General features: G+C 42.8%; 1 protein-coding gene across 1 annotated transcript; it reads right to left on the bottom strand.

Moving 5' to 3' along the window:
• Window positions 1–459: 459 nt before the first annotated feature.
• Window positions 460–23,256, bottom strand: LOC145393432 (splicing factor YJU2). The gene is made up of 2 exons (XM_080267529.1): window positions 23,178–23,256; window positions 460–2,175 (listed from the first exon to the last, which is right to left on the bottom strand). Exon 2 carries the CDS (start codon window positions 2,055–2,057, stop codon window positions 1,095–1,097), a length of 963 nt encoding a protein of 320 aa, XP_080123655.1. The 5' UTR covers window positions 2,058–2,175; window positions 23,178–23,256; the 3' UTR covers window positions 460–1,094.
• Window positions 23,257–23,260: the final 4 nt, after the last annotated feature.

Raw genomic sequence — 23,260 nt, forward strand, 5'->3', positions numbered from 1 at the left:
TGCAAGCATGTTGGAGCCTTCAAAAATGAAACAAAACAATAACAATAGGTGAATTCACAAGCCATATATATTTATACATTCAATCTTTATCAAACACTTTAACTTGCTCTCTTTCCTCAGCTTAATAATATTGTCTGGTGTTTGTTGCTGAGCAGCCCATCTGGCTGAGCAGACCCATCAACTCCAGGGAACCAATCATCCCTGTAGGGCCATTTCATGCAGTGAACCAATCTTTCCCTGTGGAAGACAGTACCTCACAACAGTGAGGCACACAAGACACAAGAAAGACTGGAGGTTTGGTCCCTGGATGGACACCACAATTGCATCTTCCCACTCAGTTAATAGGAGCACCAGAATTGGCTCAATAGGCTTCACATCACCCCATTATTTGGTTATATGGTTACCACCCAGCACTTTAACTAGTTATTTATATAGAAGACATCACTGTACTGTATTATAGGGCTTAATATTGGGACATGTGCTTAAGTAATCTACTGCCCCACACTAATCAAGCACTGATGAGGAGCCTAGACATAGTGGCACAGCGTACACTGGGTAGAGTGATTCAGCTGCAGTGTCCACCCGTGAGCCAAAACTCCTCAATAATTCCCTGCACCTTGCCATAGAGAAAGACCCTGATCTAACCCTGGTGAGGTACTGTCTACCACGAAGGGGAGTTAGTTCCTGTATGGTTTAAGTACTGTACCTGTAAGATGAACCCACTGTAGCAATTGCTTGCCTGTGGCTGATGAGTCTACATGGCCAGACAGTCCAAGCAACGTCAACAACCGCACTTATCAATCTTCAGCTAACTAAAGCAAGATAAGAAAAGACTACTTACTGGTGCAATGTTAATTGCAGTAAATCACTTTAATTGTTAATGCAGCAAATTATACAGCTTCATTCACTATGAATTACACTGGTTTACAATTTTTCTTACTGTATCTATGGTCAGATTTAACATCAAGTAATTTTTGTACCAATGTGAGGAAAAAAAAAAAATATTGTAACAGTCTATGAGGAGAAGGGAGGGAATAGGAGGAAGAAGAAGGAGAAGAAAAAATATGAGTTTCAGTCAGAAAAAAAAAAAAAAATTAGCTGCTATCATCTGATTCTGAGTCAGAATATGCACCTAAGCTTAGCAATCCACTAGACAGTGTGGGTGCGGATTTTTGTTGTTGGCTTTCTGATGCAGGTACAATTTGCTGACAGTCTGTGGTTTTGGGGGGGCCGCTGTTTGATTCAGCAGTAGATACTGATGTGCTTCCATTACATGTTCTTCGCTTGATGACCCCTGCTAGTCTTGACTTCATATTTGTCTTAACTTTGTCAGAAGTTAACTTTGTATCTGATGCTGAAAAACTAAAATCTTCCTGGATTTTTTTTTTCTTGGTAACAGGCTCTATTAGTTCTTCCTGAGCTATTCTCTTAACCATCTGTCCTTCAACCATTTCATATCCCAGTGCTTTCAGTGCTTCTGACCTCTCAATTTCTTCGATCTGCTCCTGAGTGAGCTGTCTCTCAGCTTCAAATTTCTCTGCAATTTTACCAAGATCAATTCCAGCATGACGATCATTCATCTCACGCAGATCCTCTAGAGATTCAAGCACTTCCATTTCATACTGGGACTGCTGGGTTCTGTTTTCAAGAAGTAACATTGGATTTGATTCAATTTCTTCTTTAGCTTCACGCTCTTCTCTTGCTGCTTGCTCCTCTGCAAGCTTCAGTGCTTGAAAATTTCTGTGGGCCCCAGCTTCAATCACATAATCTGTACTTTCTGGGTCAGTCCTAAATGATATTTCTGCAAGGCAACCTGGACATTTTATGTAGAATCTGTAAATGCGTACTCCAAGATAAGTCATGTTTTCCACATCTTCCTTTCTTGCATTGAATTTCTTTCCTTTAGCTATGTATTCCCCACATGTATAACATTTGATATTGCATGGTACCATCAGTCTTACAGTAAACTGACGGTTTCTGGGACATCTTGCCCGTGGGATCTTGGATGGGTCAAAGTCAGGAGGGTAATACTTGTTTAAAACTTTTCTCTCTGACATTTTTTACACTAAAGAGAGGTGGCTTAATTACACAGAATGCCAGCAGTGCACTATTGAGCAACCAGAAGTTGATTTTCCAAAAGCAGTTACACTCCTATAACTGCTTTGTGAAAGTATTCTGAAAAGGAGACAGAAAAAAATATCTTCAATGACAAGAAATTAATCAAACAGTAAACTGAGTTTACATATACACTATTCCCTCATAATCTGCACAAGATATGTTCCTAATTCCTGCATCAATACTCAGCTTAGCATGGATGTGTATAATAAAAACTTGACATTTCTCTTAGTCTATCTATCTATCTATCTATCTATCTACAGCCCGACGCCCTATTCCCACAAAGGGTGGCCACAGACAAAACGCCTCCAACTTGCTCTGTCACCCACCATTTGACTGCCCTCCCTCCAGCTCGCTCCCCCCTCTCTCATATACCTCTCAATTCCATCCCTGCACCTCATTCTCAGTCTTCCCCTCCCTCTCCCTCCCTCCACTTCACCTACGTACACCCTCTTAGTTAGTCTTTCACTCTCCATTCTCTCCACATGTCCGCATCACCTAAGTGTATTTCTCCTAATTTTCTCAACCACATCCACATTCATCCCACAAAGTTCCTTCACTTCTTCATTCGTCAACCTGTCCCTCCATGTCACTCCACATGCTCCTCTCAAGTAACTCATTTCCACTGCTCTCACTCTTGACTTGTTCCCCTCTAGCAAGGTCCATGCCTCGCTTCATACATCAGGGTAGGGATCACAATACTATCATGCAGTGACTTCTTAACTGCCATACTCACCTCCCTATTTCTCATCACAGCTGATGAATTAAGTAATGGATGTTTATTTAGTTTTCCATTTCCATAAGAGTATAAAATTAATATCTACCAGTTGACAAAATGAAATTTGATGTTCTCAGACAGCCTAAAAAAATTACAGCTTTTTATAACATTTAATTTGATTTATGTTTTGTATGCCATGATAAGTCTTGCACTCACTTCACTCACGTTTATTTTTGTACATGGGTACAATCACAGCCTTTTTCCACTCTGCTGGCACAGTTTCACTCATCCAAGCCCTCTTACATATCTCCAACAAGCACTTCATTCCGCTCTCTCCACTACACTTAATCATCTCTGCAAACAACTTAGCAACCCTAGTTAATTTCCCATTTTTCAGCCATTTCATAGCATTCTTCACCTGTGTGAGTGTCACGTTTCCTATCATTGCACTCCTCTGCACACCCCCAAACCAAACCCAAACCCACCAAGTGTCATAATATGGTTATACGGTTACCACCCAGCATAATAAATGGTTTCTTGGTGTACAGGAAAATACTGATTGGGTGGATCTGCAAAATGATTTTAGCACATGGGAAGTAGTTGATGATGAAGCAGAGATGCTTGTTCTTTTCAACTCTGAGGACGTATTATGCGCCAAGGAAAAAGAAATTACTGTACAAACTGGCAGAATAATGACGTGTACGAGGAAGTAGATGATGTTGAGCAAGATGCCATTATGGTTCGATGGGTTGTGACGGGAAAAATGAGAAACCAATTGTTAAAGCCCGTTTAGTCGCCAGAGGATTTGAGGAAGACACAGTGGATCTCCGGAACGACTCTCCTACATGCTCAAAAGAGGCTGTGTGTTTGACACTTTTTTTTTCCTCCACCAACCAATGGGATTGCCATGCTATGGATGTAAAAGCTGCTTATCTCCAAGGTAACGACATTGAGTGAGTTGTTCATTTACGTCCTCCGCCTGAATATGCAAATGGTAAGCTGTGGAGACTAAGGAAAACGGTTTACGGCCTTTGTGATGCTGCTAGGCATTGGTACCTGCACGTTAAAGATCAGTTGTTGAGTCTCGGAGCTAAAGTGTCATCACTGGATTCAGCACTGTTCTCTTGGAGTAATAGTGGCAAGATCAAAGGCATTATATGCATTTATGTCGATGTCCTTCTTCCAACTCTCATAGGCAGGATCATTTTCAAGTTTTGGAGGCCACTTAGTTGAGCAAGACGCAATTATGCTCAAACTACGCTCTGCTACCAGTATTGGAATGCGAAACAACCGAACTCACCGGTCTCACACTTCCAAGTGAGCGGGCTCAGCCTGCATACCGCAAGACCCTTCCGATGACGTCATCACTCGGAACGTAACAAGTGCGTGCGCACACACACACTAACAGCAATATGCACTAACAACAGCTTTCAGTAAACCAACAACCTTCCTTCCCTGCTGTACCCTTTCAAGCACTTCATCCCCAAAAGTCCCATCCTTACTCATCACACCACACAAGTACTGTACTTGAAGGAACTCACATTCTCCATATTCTCACCATCCAACCTCACTGTGCATTCTGTGACTTAATTCCTCTCAAACACCATAACTTTACTCTTGTTTACATTAACTTTCAGATTCCTCTTCCTACACACTGTCCCAAATTCATTCACCAAACCTTGCAACTCCCATTCATCTTCACTCCACAATACTGTATCATCGGCAAACAGCAACATCGGAATCTTCCACATCTCACCCTCATTCATTAGGGTCACCCCCCACATCCACTGCCCTACCTTGCACCTCCCCATCCATGTAGCCTATATATTAAACAGCCATGGAGACATCACACAACTCTGTTTCAGTCCCACACTTAGATCAAAGAACTCACTCAGCTCACCATCCACTGGCACTGTAGCCCTAGCTCCTTCGTCCATACTCTTCACAGCACTCAACAATTTCCCCTCCACTCCATATATTCTTAATACCTTCCACATAGCTTGCCTATCTATTCTGTCATATGCTTTCTACAAGTCCATGAAGGCAGCAAACACTTCTTTCCCTTCTCTAGATACTTCGCCACTAAACATCTTAGAACAAATATCTGATCTACACACCCTTTTCCCTTCCTAAATCCGCCTTGTTCTTCTCCAACTAGCTCCTCTGTTATATGCCTATCAATGAATACTCTACCATATTTTTTCCAGTCACACTAAGAAGTCAAATACCCCTATGGTTGCCACATACATCTCTCCCTTTTTCCTTTGTATAAAGGAACGATTATACCTGATTTCCAGTCCTCTGGAACCCTTCCCTCTTCCCAAGCCAATCTACACAACCTCCACATCCACTCCACAACAATCTCACCCCCATACCTCAGCATTTCACCATATACTCCATCAATTCCTGGGGCCTTTCCCATCTTGATCTTCTTCATTGCATCCACTACTTCCACCCTACAGAGCTCTTCCTCCCTTCTCTCACCTGTTCTTCTCTCAGCCATTCCCCAACCACTTATACTCATACTGCTCTCACTCACTCTCTATCTATCTATCTATAGCCCGACGCCCTAATCCCGCAAAGGGTGGCCGCAGACAAAACGCCTCCAAGTCACTCTGTCACCCACCATTTGACTCCCCTCCCCCCAACTCACCCCCCCCTCCCTCATATACCTCTCAACTCCATCCCTCCACCTCATCCTCGGTCTACCCCTCCCTCTCCCTCCCTCCACCTCACCTACATACACCCTCTTAGTCAGTCTTTCATTCTCCATTCTCTCCACATGTCCAAACCACCTCAGTGTATTTCTCCTAATCTTTTCAACCACATCCACATCTACCCCACTACGTTCCTTCACTTCTTCATTGGTCAACCTGTCCCTCCATGTCACTCCACATGCTCCTCTCAAGTAACTCATTTCCACTGCTCTCACTCTTGACTTGTTCCCCTCTTGCAAGGTCCACGCCTCGCTTCCATACGTCAGGGTAGGGATCACAATACCATCATGCAGTGACTTCTTAACTTCCATACTCACCTCCCTATTTCTCATCACTGCTTTCAGTGTACCAACAACCTTTCTTCCCTGCTGTACCCTTTCACGTACTTCATCTCCCAAAGTTCCATCCTTACTCATCACACTACCCAAGTACTTGAATGCACTCACATTCTCCATATCCTCACCATCCAACCTCACTGCACACTCTGTGACTTCATTCCTCTCAAACACCATAACTTTACTTTTGTTTACATTAACTTTCAGTTTCCTCCTCCTACACACTGTCCCAAATTCATTCACCAAACCTTGCAACTCCCATTCATCTTCACTCAACAATACTGTAACATCAGCATACAGCAACACCGGAAGCTTCCAAATCTCACCCTCATTCATTAGGGCCACCCCTACATCCACTGCCCTACCTTGTACCTCCTTTACAACCCCATCCATATATATATTAAACAGCCATGGAGACATTACACACCCCTGTTTCAGTCCCACATTGAGATCAAAGAACTCACTCAGCTCACCATCCACTCGCACCGTAGCCCTAGCTCCCTCGTACATACTCTTCACAGCACTCAACAATTTCCCCTCCACTCCATATATTCTTAATACCTTCTACATACCTTGCCTATCTATTCTGTCATAAGCTTTCTCCAAGTCCATGAAGGCAGCATACACTTTCCTTCCTTTCTCTAGACACTTCTCCACTAAACATCTTAGAACAAATATCTGATCTACACACCCTTTTCCCTTCCTAAATCCCCCTTGTTCTTCTCCAACTAGCTCCTCTGTCATATGCCTAACCCTATCAATGAGTATTCTACCATATATTTTACCAGTCACACTAAGAAGGCAAATACCCCTATGGTTACCACATTCTTCTCTCTCCCCTTTTCCTTTGTACAGAGGAACAATTATACCTGATTTCCAGTCCTCTGGAACCCTTCCCTCTTCCCAAGCCAATCTACACAACTTCCACATCCACTCCACAACAATCTCACCCCCATACCTAAGCATTTCATCACACACTCCATCAATTCCTGGGGCCTTTCCCAGCTTAATCTTCTTCATCGCTTCCACTACTTCCGACCTACTGATCTCTTCCTCCCTCCTCTCATCTCTTCTTCTCCCAGCCATTCCCCAACCACTTATACTCATACTGCTCTCACTCTCTACATTCAACAAATCCTCAACGTGCTCCTTCCTCTTCTCAATTTCTCTCTCTTCTCCACCAGCAATCTATTATTCTTATCTTTCAACCCCCTAATATATCCCCTTTCACACTGTCTTACTTTCTTTACCTCCTTCCAAAACAACTTCTTATTCTCCCTCCATTTTACACTCAGATTCCTCCCAAACTATTCATCCACTCTTCTCTTATTCTCCTTCACCAGTCTCTTCATCTCCCTTCTCCTGTTCACATATACCTCTCTCTTCTCTCTCTCATCTTCTCCCCTACCTCTACTTGCTAGCCATTCACTATATGCCTTCTTCTTTTGTTCCACAGCTCGTTTCACCTCATCAATCCACTATGGTGTCCCTTGCACACCCCTGCATCTCCTCCTCACTCCACAAACCATCTCACATGCTGCGCCTATCTCTTCCATGAATATCTTACATACATCTTCAACCCCTCCCATCTGCTCTAACTCATACCTTCCCAGTCTTTCTTCCACTATGCTCTTATACTCTGCCATTTTCTCACTATCTTGCAACTTCTCCACTCCTCACAGGAGCAGCTTCCTCCTGTCCTCCCTTTCATCTCTTCACCCATTTTCTCTGCAGCCTTACCTTGGCAATCACTAAGTAAATCACTAAGTAAATTAATGAATTAATTAAATTAAAAACCTTTATTTCCATAAAAAAGGGACTGATACCAAGGCTATGTCTATCCATCAAGAGCCAGATGCCTCAATCCTGTAAGGGGTGGCCACAAACAAATTGCGTCCATGTCACCCAGTTCAATGCCACTTCACTGCCCTGCCCCTAGCTCCCCTCTCTCATATACCGTACCTCTCCACTCCATCCCTCCATCTCATCCTTGGCTTCCCCCTCCCTCTTCCCCCCTCCACCTCACTCGTATACCCGTTACACTCTCCTTGTTAGTCTCTCACTCTCCATCCTCTCCACTCGGCCAAACCACCTCAATGTATTTCTTCTGACGGTTTCTATCACATCCACACCACGGCGCTCCTTCATTTCATCATTTGTCAGTCTGTTTCTCCATGTAACTCCACATGCTCCTCGCAAATAACTTCATTTTCACTGCTCTCACTCTTGACTTGTGTCCTTCCAACAAGGCCCCTTATGTGTGAGTTAGTATTATAATAGTCAAGCAGTGACTTCTTTACTTCCATGCTCACTTCCCTGTTCCTTATCACTACTTCCGAACAACCAGCAACCTTCTTCCCTGTCATACCCCTTCAAGCACTTCACCCTCTAAATTTCCATCCATACACATCACATTACCCAAGTACCTGAACACACTTACATTTTCCCTTTCCTCCTCATCCAGCCTCACTGTACATTCTCTGGCTTCACTTCTCTCCAGGACCAAAACTTTACTCTTCCCTACATTCACCTTTAGATGCTGTTTTTTACACACTCTCTCAAACTCATTCACCAAGCTTTGCAGTTCCCCTTTGTCTCCACTTAACAATACAGTATCATTTGCAAACAATAGTAAAGGGAGTTTCCAAACACTGGCCTCTCTTATTAGGGTTGCTTCAACATTCACTGCCCTACCTTGTATCTCTTTTATAACCCCATCCATGTACAGATTGAACAACCACGGGGACACGACACATCCCTGTTTCAATCCAACCTTTACATAGAAAAATTCACTTAGTTCACTATCCACAAACACTGCAGCCATACTCTTCACAGCATTCAACAACTTCCCAACTACTCCATATATTCTTAATACTTTCCACAATCCTTGTCCATCCACCCTATCATATGCTTTCTACCAAATCCATGAAGGCCACATACAACTTCTTTCCTTTTCTTGAAACTTTTCCACTAAAGATCTAAGAATGAATATCTGATCTACACAACCTTTTCCCTAACTCTGTCAATAAGTATCCTACCATATACTTTTCTTATTACACTAAGAACACAAATGCCCCTGTGATTACCACATATTTCTTTTCCCCCTTTCCTTTGCACAAGGGAATAATTATACTGTACTTGACTTTCAATCCTCTGGGACTCTACCTCCCTCCTAGGCCAATCTGCATACTTTCCACATCCATTCTAGTACTAACTCTCTCCCATGCTTCAGTATTTCACAACATACTCCATCAATTCCCGGGGCTTTCTCCATTTTTACTTTCTTCATTGTTTCCACAACTTCCATCCGACAGATTTCTCCTCTCTTCTCACATCCCTCCGTCTCCCAGTAATTCCCCAGCCACTTATACTCACACTGCTTTCATTCTCTATGTTCAACAATTCCTTAAAGTGTTCTCTCCATCTGCTCACTTTTTCTCCCTTCTCCACTAGTAATCTACCATTCTTATCTTTCACTCCCTGACAAACTTCTTTGACACACTGTCTAACTTTCTTTACCCCTTTCTAGAACATTTTCTTACATTCCCTCTAATTTACACTCAAATTCCTTCCAAATTCCTCATTCACTCTCTTCTTACTCTCTCTTACTAGTCTTTTCACTTCTCTCATCCTCTCTACATATAACTCTCTCTTCCGTCTCTCAGCTTCTTCCACGCCCTTGTTTCTCATCCACTCACTATATGCTTTCTTCTTTTATGCCATAGCCCATCTCACCTCTTCATTCCACCATGCTGTTCACTGCACCCCCCCTTTTGTCTTCTCTTCACCCCACACACCACCTCACATGCTGCACAGATTTCTTCTGTGAATATCTTGCACATATCTTCCACGTCCCCCATCTACTCCAATCCATATTTACCCAATCGCTCCTTCACTTCTCTCATATATTCTGCCTTTTTTCCATCCTCTTGTAACCTTTCCACCCTCCTTGTATGAACTCCTTCCTTCTGTCCTCCCCCTTCTAGCTAATTCTTCATTTCATTTGGACCTTGATTCTGACCACCACTTGGTGGTGGTGAGAAAGTCAACTCCCCCTACCTCTATATGCTCTTGCATCCATTACACACCTTCTCATCCTATCATTCACACACACATAATCAATAATTGCCTTCCGTTCATTCAGTTCACCACCCATCCTTCTCATTACTTGCCATGTACATCTATGGATCATTTTGTGTCTGAAAATGGTATTGGCTATCACCAACCCCCTCCCAGCACAAATGTCCGTTAAAGCACTGCCATTCTCATCCATCTCTGCAGGCACACCCCACTCACCATCCACCTTCACATTCCCTACTTTTCCACTTATATCTCCAATCCAAAACACTCTCTCATTCCTTTCAAATTTTTCTAATCACGCTTCCACATTTGTCCTGAACTCTTCTCTCACTCTTTTTGAACGACCTTGCATTGGCGCAAACACGCACATAATCGCCTACACTTATAGTCCAACTTTCAATCTTACCCAAACAATCCTTGAGCCAACTGATCCATACTCTCTTATATGCTCCTTCCATCTGTTACTCACAATACACACTCCATTTGCCCTCTCATTCTCACCTATTCCCAAGCATATACTCCAATCATGCTCCCATTCTCTCACACTCTCACCTCTCTAGTTTCAGTTAATCCACAAAGTTACATCCACTTTTGCACCCTGAAGTACCTGGACAATCTCTCTGTCTTTTACCTCATCATTTGCACCCCTTACATTCCACGTCGCAATCAGAACCATGTCCTTTGTTTGGTTCTTAGTGGTCACCTGTTGGTCAGTCCTGATCCAAGGCTTCTTGTTCGTATTTTTAGTTAGCTGTTTTCCAGGGAGAGGCACTAACTCTCCGCCAACCCACCTGTTGTCATGTAAGGAACACATGTTGGTTGGTTATAAGGTTACCACCCAGCACTGTAAATGCTTTCTTGGTTTACAGGAAATAATTTGGCTTGCTACTCAACGTAAAGCTATTCTAAAAACAGACACACTAAATGGGTGGATGATGGGTGCCCCCACCTACCTTAATTGCTTTAACATCCAGTATTTCAAAAGTTTTTGGGTCTATACTTAAAAAAAAAAAAAAAAAAAAAAAAAAAAAAAAGCGTTTTTCCATCGCAACCTTTTTTCTGATCGTCAGTATGGGTTCTGCCAGGGGCGCTCCACTGGTGATCTCCTGCCCTACCTTTCAGACTCCTAGTCATCCTCCTTTCGGGACTTTGGCAAAAGCTTTGCCGTTGCACATGACATCTCAAAGGCTTTTAATGGAGTCAGGCATAAATCTTTATTTTCCAAGCTACCCTCTTATGGTTTCTATCTGTCTCTCTGCGCCTACTTCTCTAGTTTCCTTTCTGGTCGTTCTAATGCTGCTGTTGTAGACAGCCATCGTTCTTCTCTTAGAGCTATTTCAGTAACAGTGGTGTTCCTCAGGGCTCTGTCCTATTGCCAACTCTCTTTCTTTTATTCATCAATGACCTTCTAAGCTGTACATCTAATCCTATCGACTCATGTGCTGATGACCGTATTCGCTTCCTGCAGCGTCCATCTCGGCAGTTACTCCAGTAAACAAGGGATGAGACTATGGCACACCTAATGTCTCACTCAGCTCATATCTCTGATTGGGGTAAAAATAACCCTGTTGTTTTTAATGCATCAAAAACTCAGTTCTTACATCTATCAACCTGAAAAAATCTTCCACAGGAGTACTCTCTACTTTTTAACAAAATCCAGCTCAAGCCTGCATCATCTTTAAACATACTTGGGGTTACATTCTCTCAGGATTTATCTTGGAAAGAACAAATTACCTCTCTTGTAAAATCTGCTTCCAAGAGATTGGGTGTGCAAAACCAACTCCGTACCTTCTTTACCCCTGCACAGTTGTTGACTTTATACTGTACTCAGGTTTTATTCACCCCTGTGTAGAGTACAACTTTTATGTGTGGGGAGGCTCCCCACATACAGCTCTTCTCAACAGAGTGGAGTCAAATGCTTTTCGTCTCATTACCTCTCCTCCTCTTACTGGTTCCCTTCAACCTGTCTCTTTACTACACTCCTGCTTCTTTATCACTTTTCTATTGCTACTTCAATGGTCACTGCTCCTGTGAACTGTCTGCTTGCATCCCTCCACCACTACAGTGGCCACATAGAACTCGAGTGGCAACAAACTCTCATTCCTTTTCTGTCCAACTCTCTAATGCAAGAGTTAACCACTACTTCCAGTCTTTCATGTATACAACAGGTCAAATCTGGAACTGTCTCCCTCTGTCTTTTTTTTCCCTACTGCCTACAATCTCCAGTCTTTCAAATGCAATGTCCAGGCATCTCAAAATGAATGGAACTTGAATTTGGCTCTCTGTTATCTTGTTTTTGCTTTTTTCTTAGACGGAGCAATTTGTGGGCCCCCGGCCTTTGGTACCTTCTTTCGGTATTATTTTACAAGTTACCAATACACAGTTCAAGAATTTTAGCACCATTAACGATTTCAGTAGTATATTCCCTATGGATCATAATGAACCCCCATAACCCCATTCAGAAACTGATATTTTCAGGGATACGGTAATGAATTTAATTTAAAATTCCAAAAAATACATACCTTGGATCTTCACTCGGCCAGTCCGTGTAAAAAACACGTGCGTTTGTACATGTGTTTCTCTTCCCTTCAACTGCACATGCGTCTGGTAGGTCTGTATCACCCATTCATAAGCCTACTTTAGGTCATGTGATGGTATTCTACCAATTAATTTGAAGTGCGGTCTTTGATTTCTTTTGGATGGAAAATTCAAATCCTTCTCGGTATGGTGTCTGAAGAAGAAAGACGTGCTGTGTGGCCCGGGTGTGATATTGATTATTTACGGGTGATTAAGCCTGTAAATTTAGAAAAGACAAACATCAGTGGTACTGTGGTCGGTACGCAAAAAACAAGAAATGGGTCCTGTGGTGCTTTTCCTGCTATGCCACTAGGCCTACCCCCGGAAGATGACGACGACCAAGATGATACTCATCCTGGACCATCGTATCTCTAGGGTAAGCATTCCCCTAGGATAGGTTAGGTTTGTTGTTGTTTTTTTTATGCGAGGAAGAAGGAACCAAAGGCCACAAGCCTGCAATTACTGTTCCTTCCAAGAGAAAAACAAAATACAAGACAGAGCTAAATTCAAGATATGATCATTTTGAGATGCCTAGACACACTGAGTTTGAAAGACTGGAGATCATAGGAAGCAGGAAATACAAACAGAGGGAGACAGTTCCAGAGATGATGTGTTGCATACATGAAAGACTTGGAGTAATGGTTAACTCTTGCGTTAGAGAGTTGGACAGAAAAGGGATGAGAGTTTGCTGCTAGACGGGTGCTATGCGTCCATTGTAGAGTTGGAGGAATGCATGCAGACAGTTCAGAGGAGCAGTGACCATTGAAGAAGCGATAGAAAAGAGATAAAGATGCAAGAGTGCAGCGAAGAGACAGAGGTTGAAGGGAGTCAGTAAGAGGAGGAGAGGTAATGAGACGAAAAGCCTTTGACGCCACCCTTTTGAGAAGAGCTGTATGTGGGGAGCCTCCCCACACATGAGAGTTGTATTCCACACAGGGGCAGCTAAAACCTGTGTATAGAGTCAACAGTTGTGCACAGGTAAATCAGGAATGGAGACAGCTTAGCACAAGTAATCTCTTGGAAGCAGATTTTACAAGAGATGTAATATGATCTTTCCAAGATAAGTCCCGAGTAAATGAAACCCCAAGCATGTTCAAGGATGATGCAGGATAAAGCTGAATATTATTAAACATTAGAAGGTATACCCGTGGAAAATTTTGTCGGGTTGATAGGTATATAAACTGAGTCTTTGATGCATTAAAAACAACCTGAATATTTTTACCCCAGTCAGAGAAACGAGCCAAGTCAGCCATTAGGTGTGCCATAGCCTCATCCCTTGTATGCTGAAGTAACTGCTGAGATGGGCGTTGCGGGAACTGAATGGAAAGGTGAAGGGTGGAGTCATCAGCGTATGAATGGATAAGATTAGATGTACAGCTTAGAAGGTCATTGATGAATAAATGGAATAAAGCTGGTGATAGGACAGAGCCCTGAGGAACACCACTGTTGATAGATCTAGGAGAAGAATGATGTCCGTCTACAACAGCGGCTATAGAACGACCAGAAAGAAAGCTAGAGATGAAGGCACAGATAGAAGGATAGAAACGGAAAGAGGGCAGTTTGGAAAATGAAGATTTATCCCAGACTCGATCGAAAGCCTTTGAGATGTCAAGTGCAATGGCAAAGCTTTCGCCAAAGTCCCAAAAGGAGGATGACCAGGAGTCTGAAAGGTAGGTGAGAAGATTGCCAGTGGAGCATCCCTGATGGAACCCATACCGGTACTGACTATCAGAAAGAAAGTTGTGCTAGGACAGATGCTTAAAAATTTTTCTATTAGGAATTGACTCAAAAACTTTTGAGATACAGGATGTTAACCCCTAAACCGTGGGGTTGTTTTTGCCTGACTTGCATGTCTCGCGGGCATATTCGCACTCCAACAGACTCTCTAAAAATATTTGCCAAAAATCAGTTATTAGTCCTAGAATATTATAATTACATATGCATATGGCACATACTTTCAGCTTTCTCCTGGGATGTTTGTAGAGCCTTCGTCGAGTACTACAGGACTTATGGAGACCTCTGAAGTTGGGTAACGAAGTCTCCACTTTCCACTTCCCAACAACCCATAATATGATTACCACAGCCTGATATTATTACTAGAAACACTATTCTATGATTCTCAAATAGTTTGGAATCCATACTCCAAAAAAAAAACACCGTGAAAGCAATGAAAATTACGAGCGCGTATGACCTTCCCACTTGACATCGTTCGTCGCTGGTGTTCTGTCATTTATTATTCATAAAAACACTCACAGTTTATATTTCTATTACTATACAACACTTATATATATATCTACAGTCTTTATCCATAAGTTTCCTTCAGTAACAGTAGTTTATTGTCACTGTAGGCATTCAATTTCCCTTTCAGTAAAATACGTAGCATTCACTTTCTCGTCCTGTATACTAGCATTGAGAGTGAATCTGTCACTTTCATAACTCACAGTATTCATACATGCTAGAGTGAAACTTTCACTTTCATTACTCCTAGTATATATACAGGTCTCCCTCGTTTTATGATTGGTATGCGTTCCTAGAAAGGCAATCGTAAACCGAAATATCGTACAGTAGTGCACAAACTTTCGCTACAGCAGGATTCGCGGAATCCACTTTCGTGGCATGCACCAAATATTCCCTAACTTCCACTTTCGCTTGAAAAAAATCGATTTTCGCGCACAAATTTTGGGTTTGGGACAATATTTTGAACTTTGAATTTCCTGCACCGGCCGCCCGCAACCCACCGCCATCTTGAATGACGTCATGTCAACACTCTGTCCACCCATTCCCGCCATTGTGTACGAGCGTGCTAGCTCCATTGTGTTGGATTCTCACAGTTCAATGGCCTCTACTATACCTGGTAATGTGGGGAAAGGGCCTGGTGGTGTGGGGGGAGAGCCTGGTGGTGTGGGGGGAGGGCCGGGAGGCAGTGGTGGTGATAAAAAGTGGCCGGGACATTCAAAGTCGGGAGGAAAGGCCAAGGCTAAAAGAGAGGATCGTGTTGGAGTGAAGAAACCTCAACCTGGTCTCTGTGGTATGTTTCTCCTCATATAATGTGTACTGTACAGTTTTTGTTTGTATCTCACAATGCAATGTACAATAGTGATTTGATGTACTGTATTGCAAGTGAAAATGAAAATCTGATGTTACTTTAGGATAACCGGGAACCAATTAGCCTTTTTGCCATAAAGACAATGCCCCAACTTTCCCTAATTCCACTTTCGCGCATTATTTTTGGACCCAATTAGGCGCAAAAATTGGTGCCCCACTGTAAAGCGAAATTAAGGTTTAATGGGAAAAATAGGGAGGCGTTCCTGGACTCATGTATAAGGAACCGAAGACCCATACAAGTGATCTAATATGCAATGATAATGATGATGTTTTATGTACTGTAGTGCATCTGAATCACATATGTATGTACATTTGCAAACATAAAGACATGAAATAGCAAAAACAACACAAAATACAGCTGTACTGTACTGTACTGTTATGTACCCTCCAACTGTACTGCAGCTCTGTCCACCCTTAGTCGGTCCCCCCCCGAGGCTGAAGGACGTAATGCCTTAACCCCTAAAACGCGGCCATGGACAGCCGACCCCCCCCCCCGTGTGGCGGGGTTGGATCGCAGTCTGAGTACCTGTAGGAAAATATTAGCCAAAAATCAGAGATTAACCCTAGAACATTATACTTGGTATGGCAGATAGTACTTACATTCAGCTTTCTCCAGAGACAGGTGTTGAGCCTTCGTGGACTACCCAAGGACTTGTGGAGACTTGCAAAGAGCTAGAACTCGCCACAATGTCACTTTGAAAGCCTGCGGTAAACTGACGCTAAACAGGGGAAAACCGTGCAAAAAAAAGCTAGTGTGACAACTGGGGAAACAAGCATTTCCTATTAGCATAAACTGCTTTTGAGAGGAGAGCGCAGATTGACAGTTCTGAGCAGTCAGCGTGCTACCATATATCACAGCCAGGCTGGCCGGGCTGTGAAGGGGGGGGGGGAATGCGATACTTGGCAACAACGGAGGTCAGTAGTACAAAGGTCAAGTATGCCAATTGTAGCTAAAGGGTGGCGGTACTGACAGACAATACCAGCTGGAACATGCTTGCCCGCATTTATTCAAAATTAACTCAAATCGCAAACGCGATGATCCGCCGTTATGTCCTTTTTTGCCATCGTCACAAAAGCGACGATCCGCGTTTAAGGGGTTAATGTCTCTTTCGAGGCTAGGAGACATCCTGGGCCAAAGCCCATCACTCGTCAACACAAGAGGTGGAGAGGGAGGAAGCAGGGGTGGTGGAGGTTTGGATGGCAGGGGTGGATGACTCAGGAGAATGAGAGGTAGTGGAGGTTTGGGTGGCAGGGCTGGATGACTCAGTGGTAGCAGAGGCAGATGGACTAGCAGTGGGTTTGAAGAAGCTGGAAATTGTTGTTTGCTTTGCCAGCCTCCTCCTGGCCTCGCAGGATTTCCACATGCCCAATCGTAAATGCGAGGGAGCTCAATCGTAAAATGAACACTTGGTACTAAAGAAGAAGAATCGTAAATGCGAAATATCGTAAAACGATACAGCGTAAAATGAGGGAGACCTGTACTCGTATTTTTATATTACTACTCATTTACATTTCTATTTACATTCTCTATTTTATTTACATTATTTACATTTCTATTTTATTTACACTGTGTTATGCAGTCACTTGCAGTAACTTATAAAACTATTTTCCACTGTTCACTTACATTTACATTCATTGCTTTCACTTGCTGTTTACACATTATTTACATTTCCACTTGCACTGTTTTACTCACCAGATAGATAGTAGTCACTGTTTATCATTTTCATTGACAAATTAGCCAGTTCACGTTCCACAGTCACTTACCCCTTTACCTCTTTCCACACGAGGTTTAGTAGGGGGTAGAGGTCACAGGGCCTTTTGCATGGGGCTAAAAAGGGGCGGAATTGGGCAGGCATGAATCCGACATGCTTTCACCTTGAAAGACGACAGTAAACTGAATACAGTGTGGTGGCCTGCCTGCCTAGGGGAAGTGCAATGCTGCCAATGTCAATGGGGTGAAAGCTGCTAATATATACTCTATGAAATGATTGGCAGGAAATCTAGACAATACATAGTAAATTAGGTAGTTCCAGGTGAATGTAAATATCACTTAGGCTTCTCCCTTCCTTTATATATATCTTTATTACGAGAATAGATTATATGGCATATTTCAAGGGGAAATAAACAGCGAAAATTAGCGAACGAGTGCACGTGAGGTGTTGTCAGGTGATAATTAGCCAATTCCAGGTAAATGGCACTATCACTTACCTTATTTCTTTCTTGTATATATTATTTGGTATAAGAATAGGACATAGGGCTTATTTCAATGGATGAAATCAGTGGAAAATTCCAGGGAAGATTTACTTAGCATAGCACGGCCGCGCAGGCGAGAGGAGAGGGTAATGGAGGGGAGGTAGGGAGGGGAGTCAAGAACGAGGGGAAATTGCTAAATTGTCAACAATGGATGGGAGTACGGTACAGATGAGATTAGGAGTGCTGACTAGTGTTGGACATTGGCAGTACGGTACAGATGAGATTAGGAGTGCTAACTAGTGTTGGACATTGGCAGTACTGATAGATGATACAAGCCACCACTTGAAAGCCCGGGCAAATTCAAAATAACACAGAATCAGAAAAGTGACGCCCCGCGGTATGATCCCTTGCTCCCAAGCGTCACGAAAGTGATGCCCCGCGGTTAAGGGGTTAAAGCAATTGGACGATAGTTCGAGGGTTGGGAATGGTCACCCTTTTTTGGGACTGGCTGAATGACAGCAAACTTCCAGCAAGAAGGAAAGGTACAAGTTGATACACAAAGGCAAAAGAGTTTGCCTAGGCAGGGTGTAAGCACAGAAGCACAGTTCTTGAGGACTGTTATGTTAGGTCTGTTTGGTTAGGTCTGTATGGTTGGGTTGGGTTAGGTTTGGTCTGTTCTGTTATGTCAGCAGTTGGTGCAGTACCGGTATATTTTTCTGGTGGTTTTTTATGCGATTTGAGTTTTTTTTACCGTTGTATTTATGTGTGTGTGGATGAAAGGATGCGAAGATGTGTAATGGATGCAAGAGTTTATAGTGGTTGGGGGAGTGGACTTTCTGACCACTACTTGGTGGTGGCCAGAATCAAGGTCCAATTAGAATGGAGAAATAGAAGAAGGGAAAGAAGAGAGGAAGGAGTAGTTGCAAGGAGAGTGGAAAGGTTACAAGATGATGAGAAAAAGGCAGAGTATAAGAGAGAAGTGGAGGAACGATTGGGCAAATATGAATTGGAGCAGATGGGAGACGTGGAAGGTGTGTGTAGCATATTTACAGAAGAAATATGTGCAGCATGTGATGTGGTGTGTGGAAGGAAGAGAAGACGGAGGGGGGTGCAAGGAACAGCGTGGTGGACTGAAGAGGTGAAACAGGCTGCGGCACAAAAGAAGAAAGCATACAAGGAATGGATGAGAAATAGGGGCGTGGAAGAAGTTGAGAGGTGGAAGAGAGAGTTATATGTAGAAAGAAAGAGAGAGGTGAAAAGATTAGTAAGAGAGAGTAAGAAGAGAGTGGATGAGGAATTTGGAAGGAATTTGAGTGTAAAGTGGAGGGACTGTAAGAAAATGTTCTGGAAAGAGGTGAAAAGAGTAAGACAGGGTGGAAGTGAAGTTAGCAGGGGAGTGAAAGATAAAAATGGTAGATTACTAGTGGAGAAGGGAGAAAAAGTGAGCAGATGGAGAGAATACTTTAAGGAATTGTTGAACGTAGAGGATGGAAGTAATGCGATTATAAGTGACTGGGGAATGGCTGGGAGAAGGAGGGAGGTGAGAAGACAGGAAGAAATCAGTAGGATAGAAGTTGTGGAAGCAATGAAGAAAGTTAAATCTGGGAAAGCCCCAGGAATTGATGGAGTGTGTGGTGAAATGCTGAAGCATGGGGGAGAGATAGTAGTAGAATGGATGTGGAAGATGTGCAGATTAGCCTGGGAGGAAGGTAGAGTCCCGGAGGATTGGAAGTCAGGTATAATTATTCCCTCATACAAAGGAAAAGGGGAAAAAGAAGTGTGTGGTAATCATAGGGGCATTTGTCTTCTTAGTATAATAGGAAAAGTGTATGGTAGGATACTTATTGACAGAGTTAGAGAAAGAACAGAGAAATTAGTTGGAGAAGAACAGGGAGGCTTTAGGAAGGGAAGAGGTTGTGTAGATCAGATATTCATTCTTAGATCTTTAGTGGAAAAGTTTCTAGAGAAGGGCAAGAAGTTGTATGCGGCTTTCATGGATTTGGAGAAAGCATATGACAGGGTGGATTGACAAGGATTGTGGAAAGTGTTAAGAATATATGGAGTAGATGGGAAGTTGTTGAATGCTGTGAAGAGTATGTACGATGGTGCGAAGGCTGCAGTGCGTGTGGATGGTGAACTAAGTGGATTTTTCTCTTTGAAAGTTGGGTTGAAACAGGGATGTGTCATGTCTCCATGGTTGTTCAATCTGTACATGGATGGGGTAATAAAAGAGGTACAAGGTAGGGTAGTGGATGTTGGAGTGGCCCTGGTGAGAGAGGATAGTGTTTGGAAACTCCCTGTACTGTTGTTTGCAGATGATACTGTGTTGTTGAGTGAAGACGAAGGGGAGCTGCAAGGCTTGGTGGATGAGTTTGGGAGAGTGTGTAAGAAACAGAATCTGAAGGTGAATGTAGGGAAGAGTAAAGTGATGGTCTTTGAGAGAGGTGAAGTCAGTGACTGTACAGCGAGGTTGGATGGTGAGGAATTGGAAAATGTGAGTACGTTTAAGTACTTGGGTAGTGTGATGAGTAAGGATGGAGGTTTGGAGGGTGAAATGCTTGAAAGGGTACAGCAGGGAAGAAAGGTTGCTGGTTCTTTGAAAGCAGTGATAAGAAATAGGGAAGTGAGCATGGAAGTGAAAAAGTTACTACATGACAGTATTGTGATACCAACTCTAACGTACGGAAGTGAAGCTTGGACATTGTTGGAAGGACACAAGTCAAGAGTGAGAGCAGTGGAAATGAGTTATTTAAAAGGAGCCTGTGGAGTCATATGGAGAGATAGGCTGACGAATGAGGATATAAAGGAACGTTGTGGTGTTGCTGTGGATGTGATAGGGAGCATTATGAGGAACACACTGAGGTGGTTTGGCCATGTGGAGAGGATGGAGGGTGAAAGACTGACGAAGAGAGTGTATGTGAGTGAGGTGGAGGGGGGAAGAGGGAGGGGGAGGCCGAGGATGAGATGGAGGGATGGGGTGGAGAGGTATATGAGAGAGGGGGGGTGTGAGTTGGGAGCAAAGCAGTGAAATGGCGGGGGACAGGGCAGCTTGGAGGCGATTTGTTTGTGGCCACCCCAAACGGGATTGAGGCGTCTGGCAATAGACAGATAGATAGATTTCTAGGGTAAGCATTCCCCTTGGCCAGTTAGGTTTGGTGTGTTTGGTGAGGTTATATTAGGTCTGTCTGGTGAGGTTTGGTCAGGTTAGGTTAGGTCTGTATGGTGGGGTTTAGTTAGGTTTGGTCTGTTCCATTACATTAACCAGTGGTACAGTATATTTTCTGGTGTTTTTTTGGTATTATTTTGCAAGGGGACAATATGCAGTTTTGGAATTTTAGCCCCATTAACGTACAATATAGTCCCTAAGGATGACAAAGAACACCCATTGCTCCATTCGGAAATTGATATTTTCAGAGATAATGAATTTAATTTAAAATTCCCAAATAAACCTACCTTAGATCTTCATTCGGCCACTCTGGGTAAAAAAATGCGTGCGTTCGTACGTTTGTTTCTCTTCCCTTCGACTGCGCATGTGTCTCGTAGGTTTGTATCACCCACTCACATGCCTACTTTAGGTCACGTGATGAAATTTGGCCAATGATTTTAAATCGCGCTTTTTGATTCAATGTGGATGGAAAATTCAAACCCTTCTCGCTATGGCCTCTGAAGAAGAAAGACGTGCTATGTGTCCCTGGTGTGATATTGATTATTTACGAGTGATAAAGCGTTTCCACTCGAAATCTGAGGAGGACACGGTGTATTACCTTCGGAAGTTTATAACCCAGACTGTCAGGAACCCTGTAAATTTTGAAAAGGCAGACATCAGTCGTACTGTGGTTGGTACAAAAAGTACGCAAAAACCAAGAAACGGGTACAGTGTAGTTTTTGTTTCTAACTGCAAAGGAACTTTTCTGGACACACACCTTCTGGCTTGAAAAATTATATTGTTCATAAACCATTGGATTCAAAGGTTCTGGAACCACGACGTTATTGCCAGACGACCCTCGACCTGGACAATCGTATCTCAAGGGTAAGCATTCCCCTCGGATGGACAATCGTATCTCAAGGGTAAGCATTCCCCTCGGATGGACAATCGTATCTCAAGGGTAAGCATTCCCCTAGGATAGGTTAGGTATATTGGGGTAGGTTTGGCTAGGTTTACTGTGTTTGGTGAGGTTACGTAACGTATTCCCCTAGGATAGGTTAGGTAGGTTGGGGTATGTTTGGTTAGGTTTAGTGTGTTGGGTGAGGTTACATTACGTATTCTCCTAGAATAGGTTAGGTATGTTGGGGTAGGTTTGGTTAGGTTTAGTGTGTTGGGTGAGGTTAAGTTACGTATTCTCCTAGGATAGGTTAGGTATGCTGGGTTAAATTTTGTTAGGTTTAGTGCGTTTGCTGAGGTCACGTTACGTCTGTTTGGTTAGGTTTCGTCTGTTCCGTTACGTTACCTGGTGGTACAGTATATTTTTCTGGTGGATTTTAATGCAATTTGAGTTGCTTTTTACTTCATTTTTTTCGGAAAATGCTTGATTTCAAGTATTTGTCCAATCAAAGTTCATGATTGGAAAAGAGGGGTAATGAGGCATTTCCGACAAAAATGAAGGTCAAAAACATTCAAATTGCATCAGAAACTACCAGAAAAATATATTGAACTACCTGCGGGGTGTACCGTCCACTTGTAAAAATTTACTGTTTTTTTTATGCGATTTGACTTGTTTTTTACCTCATTTGTTTTTTTAGGAAATGCTTGATTTCACCTACTTGTCCAACCGAAGTTCATGATTGGAAAAGAGGGGAAATGAGGCATTTCTCACAAAAATAGAGGTCAGAAACATTCGAATAGCATCAAAAACTACCAGAAAAATATATTGCATTATCTGGGGGGTGTATTGGCAACTTGTAAAAATTTACCCTTCTTTCTTGCATTAAAAAAAAAAAGAAAAATTGTACACTAGTGTGTGGCACCTTGGGGAGAGGTCATCCAGGCACTATATCCAGGTAAGGACTGATTCGGTAAGGTGTTTCTACTGCTGAAAGTAAAATGTATGTTTGCCGCTGACTGGTCTCGACTGGCCTTAAAAAAAAAAAAAAAAAAAAAATGCTTCACAGAAAAGCGGCTAATACTCTCTTCTAGTCTTCTCCTGTGTGTATGCAGCACTTTTGCCATATCGATTCAATTTGCACATTAAAAGTTGAACTACGTTATCATTTCATATAAACTCACTTCAAGTAACCTTTGACTTTTTTACCAGCAAGTCCTGCAAGCGTCCAATAAACTTACATAACTTTAAAACTACACCTCAGACTGCCCAAAATTACTCGAACCATTATAATTACCTCAAATGAGACGAGGACAACCTGCATCAGAGTCAGCGAAACAGCTGAGCTAACCGTAAACAACCTGTCTCGATTCTTGAACA

The sequence above is a fragment of the Coenobita brevimanus genome, chromosome 24, assembly GCF_032717465.1.
Source record: "Coenobita brevimanus isolate Jiangsu-jjx chromosome 24, ASM3271746v2, whole genome shotgun sequence".
In the NCBI taxonomy this organism is placed as follows: domain Eukaryota; kingdom Metazoa; phylum Arthropoda; class Malacostraca; order Decapoda; family Coenobitidae; genus Coenobita; species Coenobita brevimanus.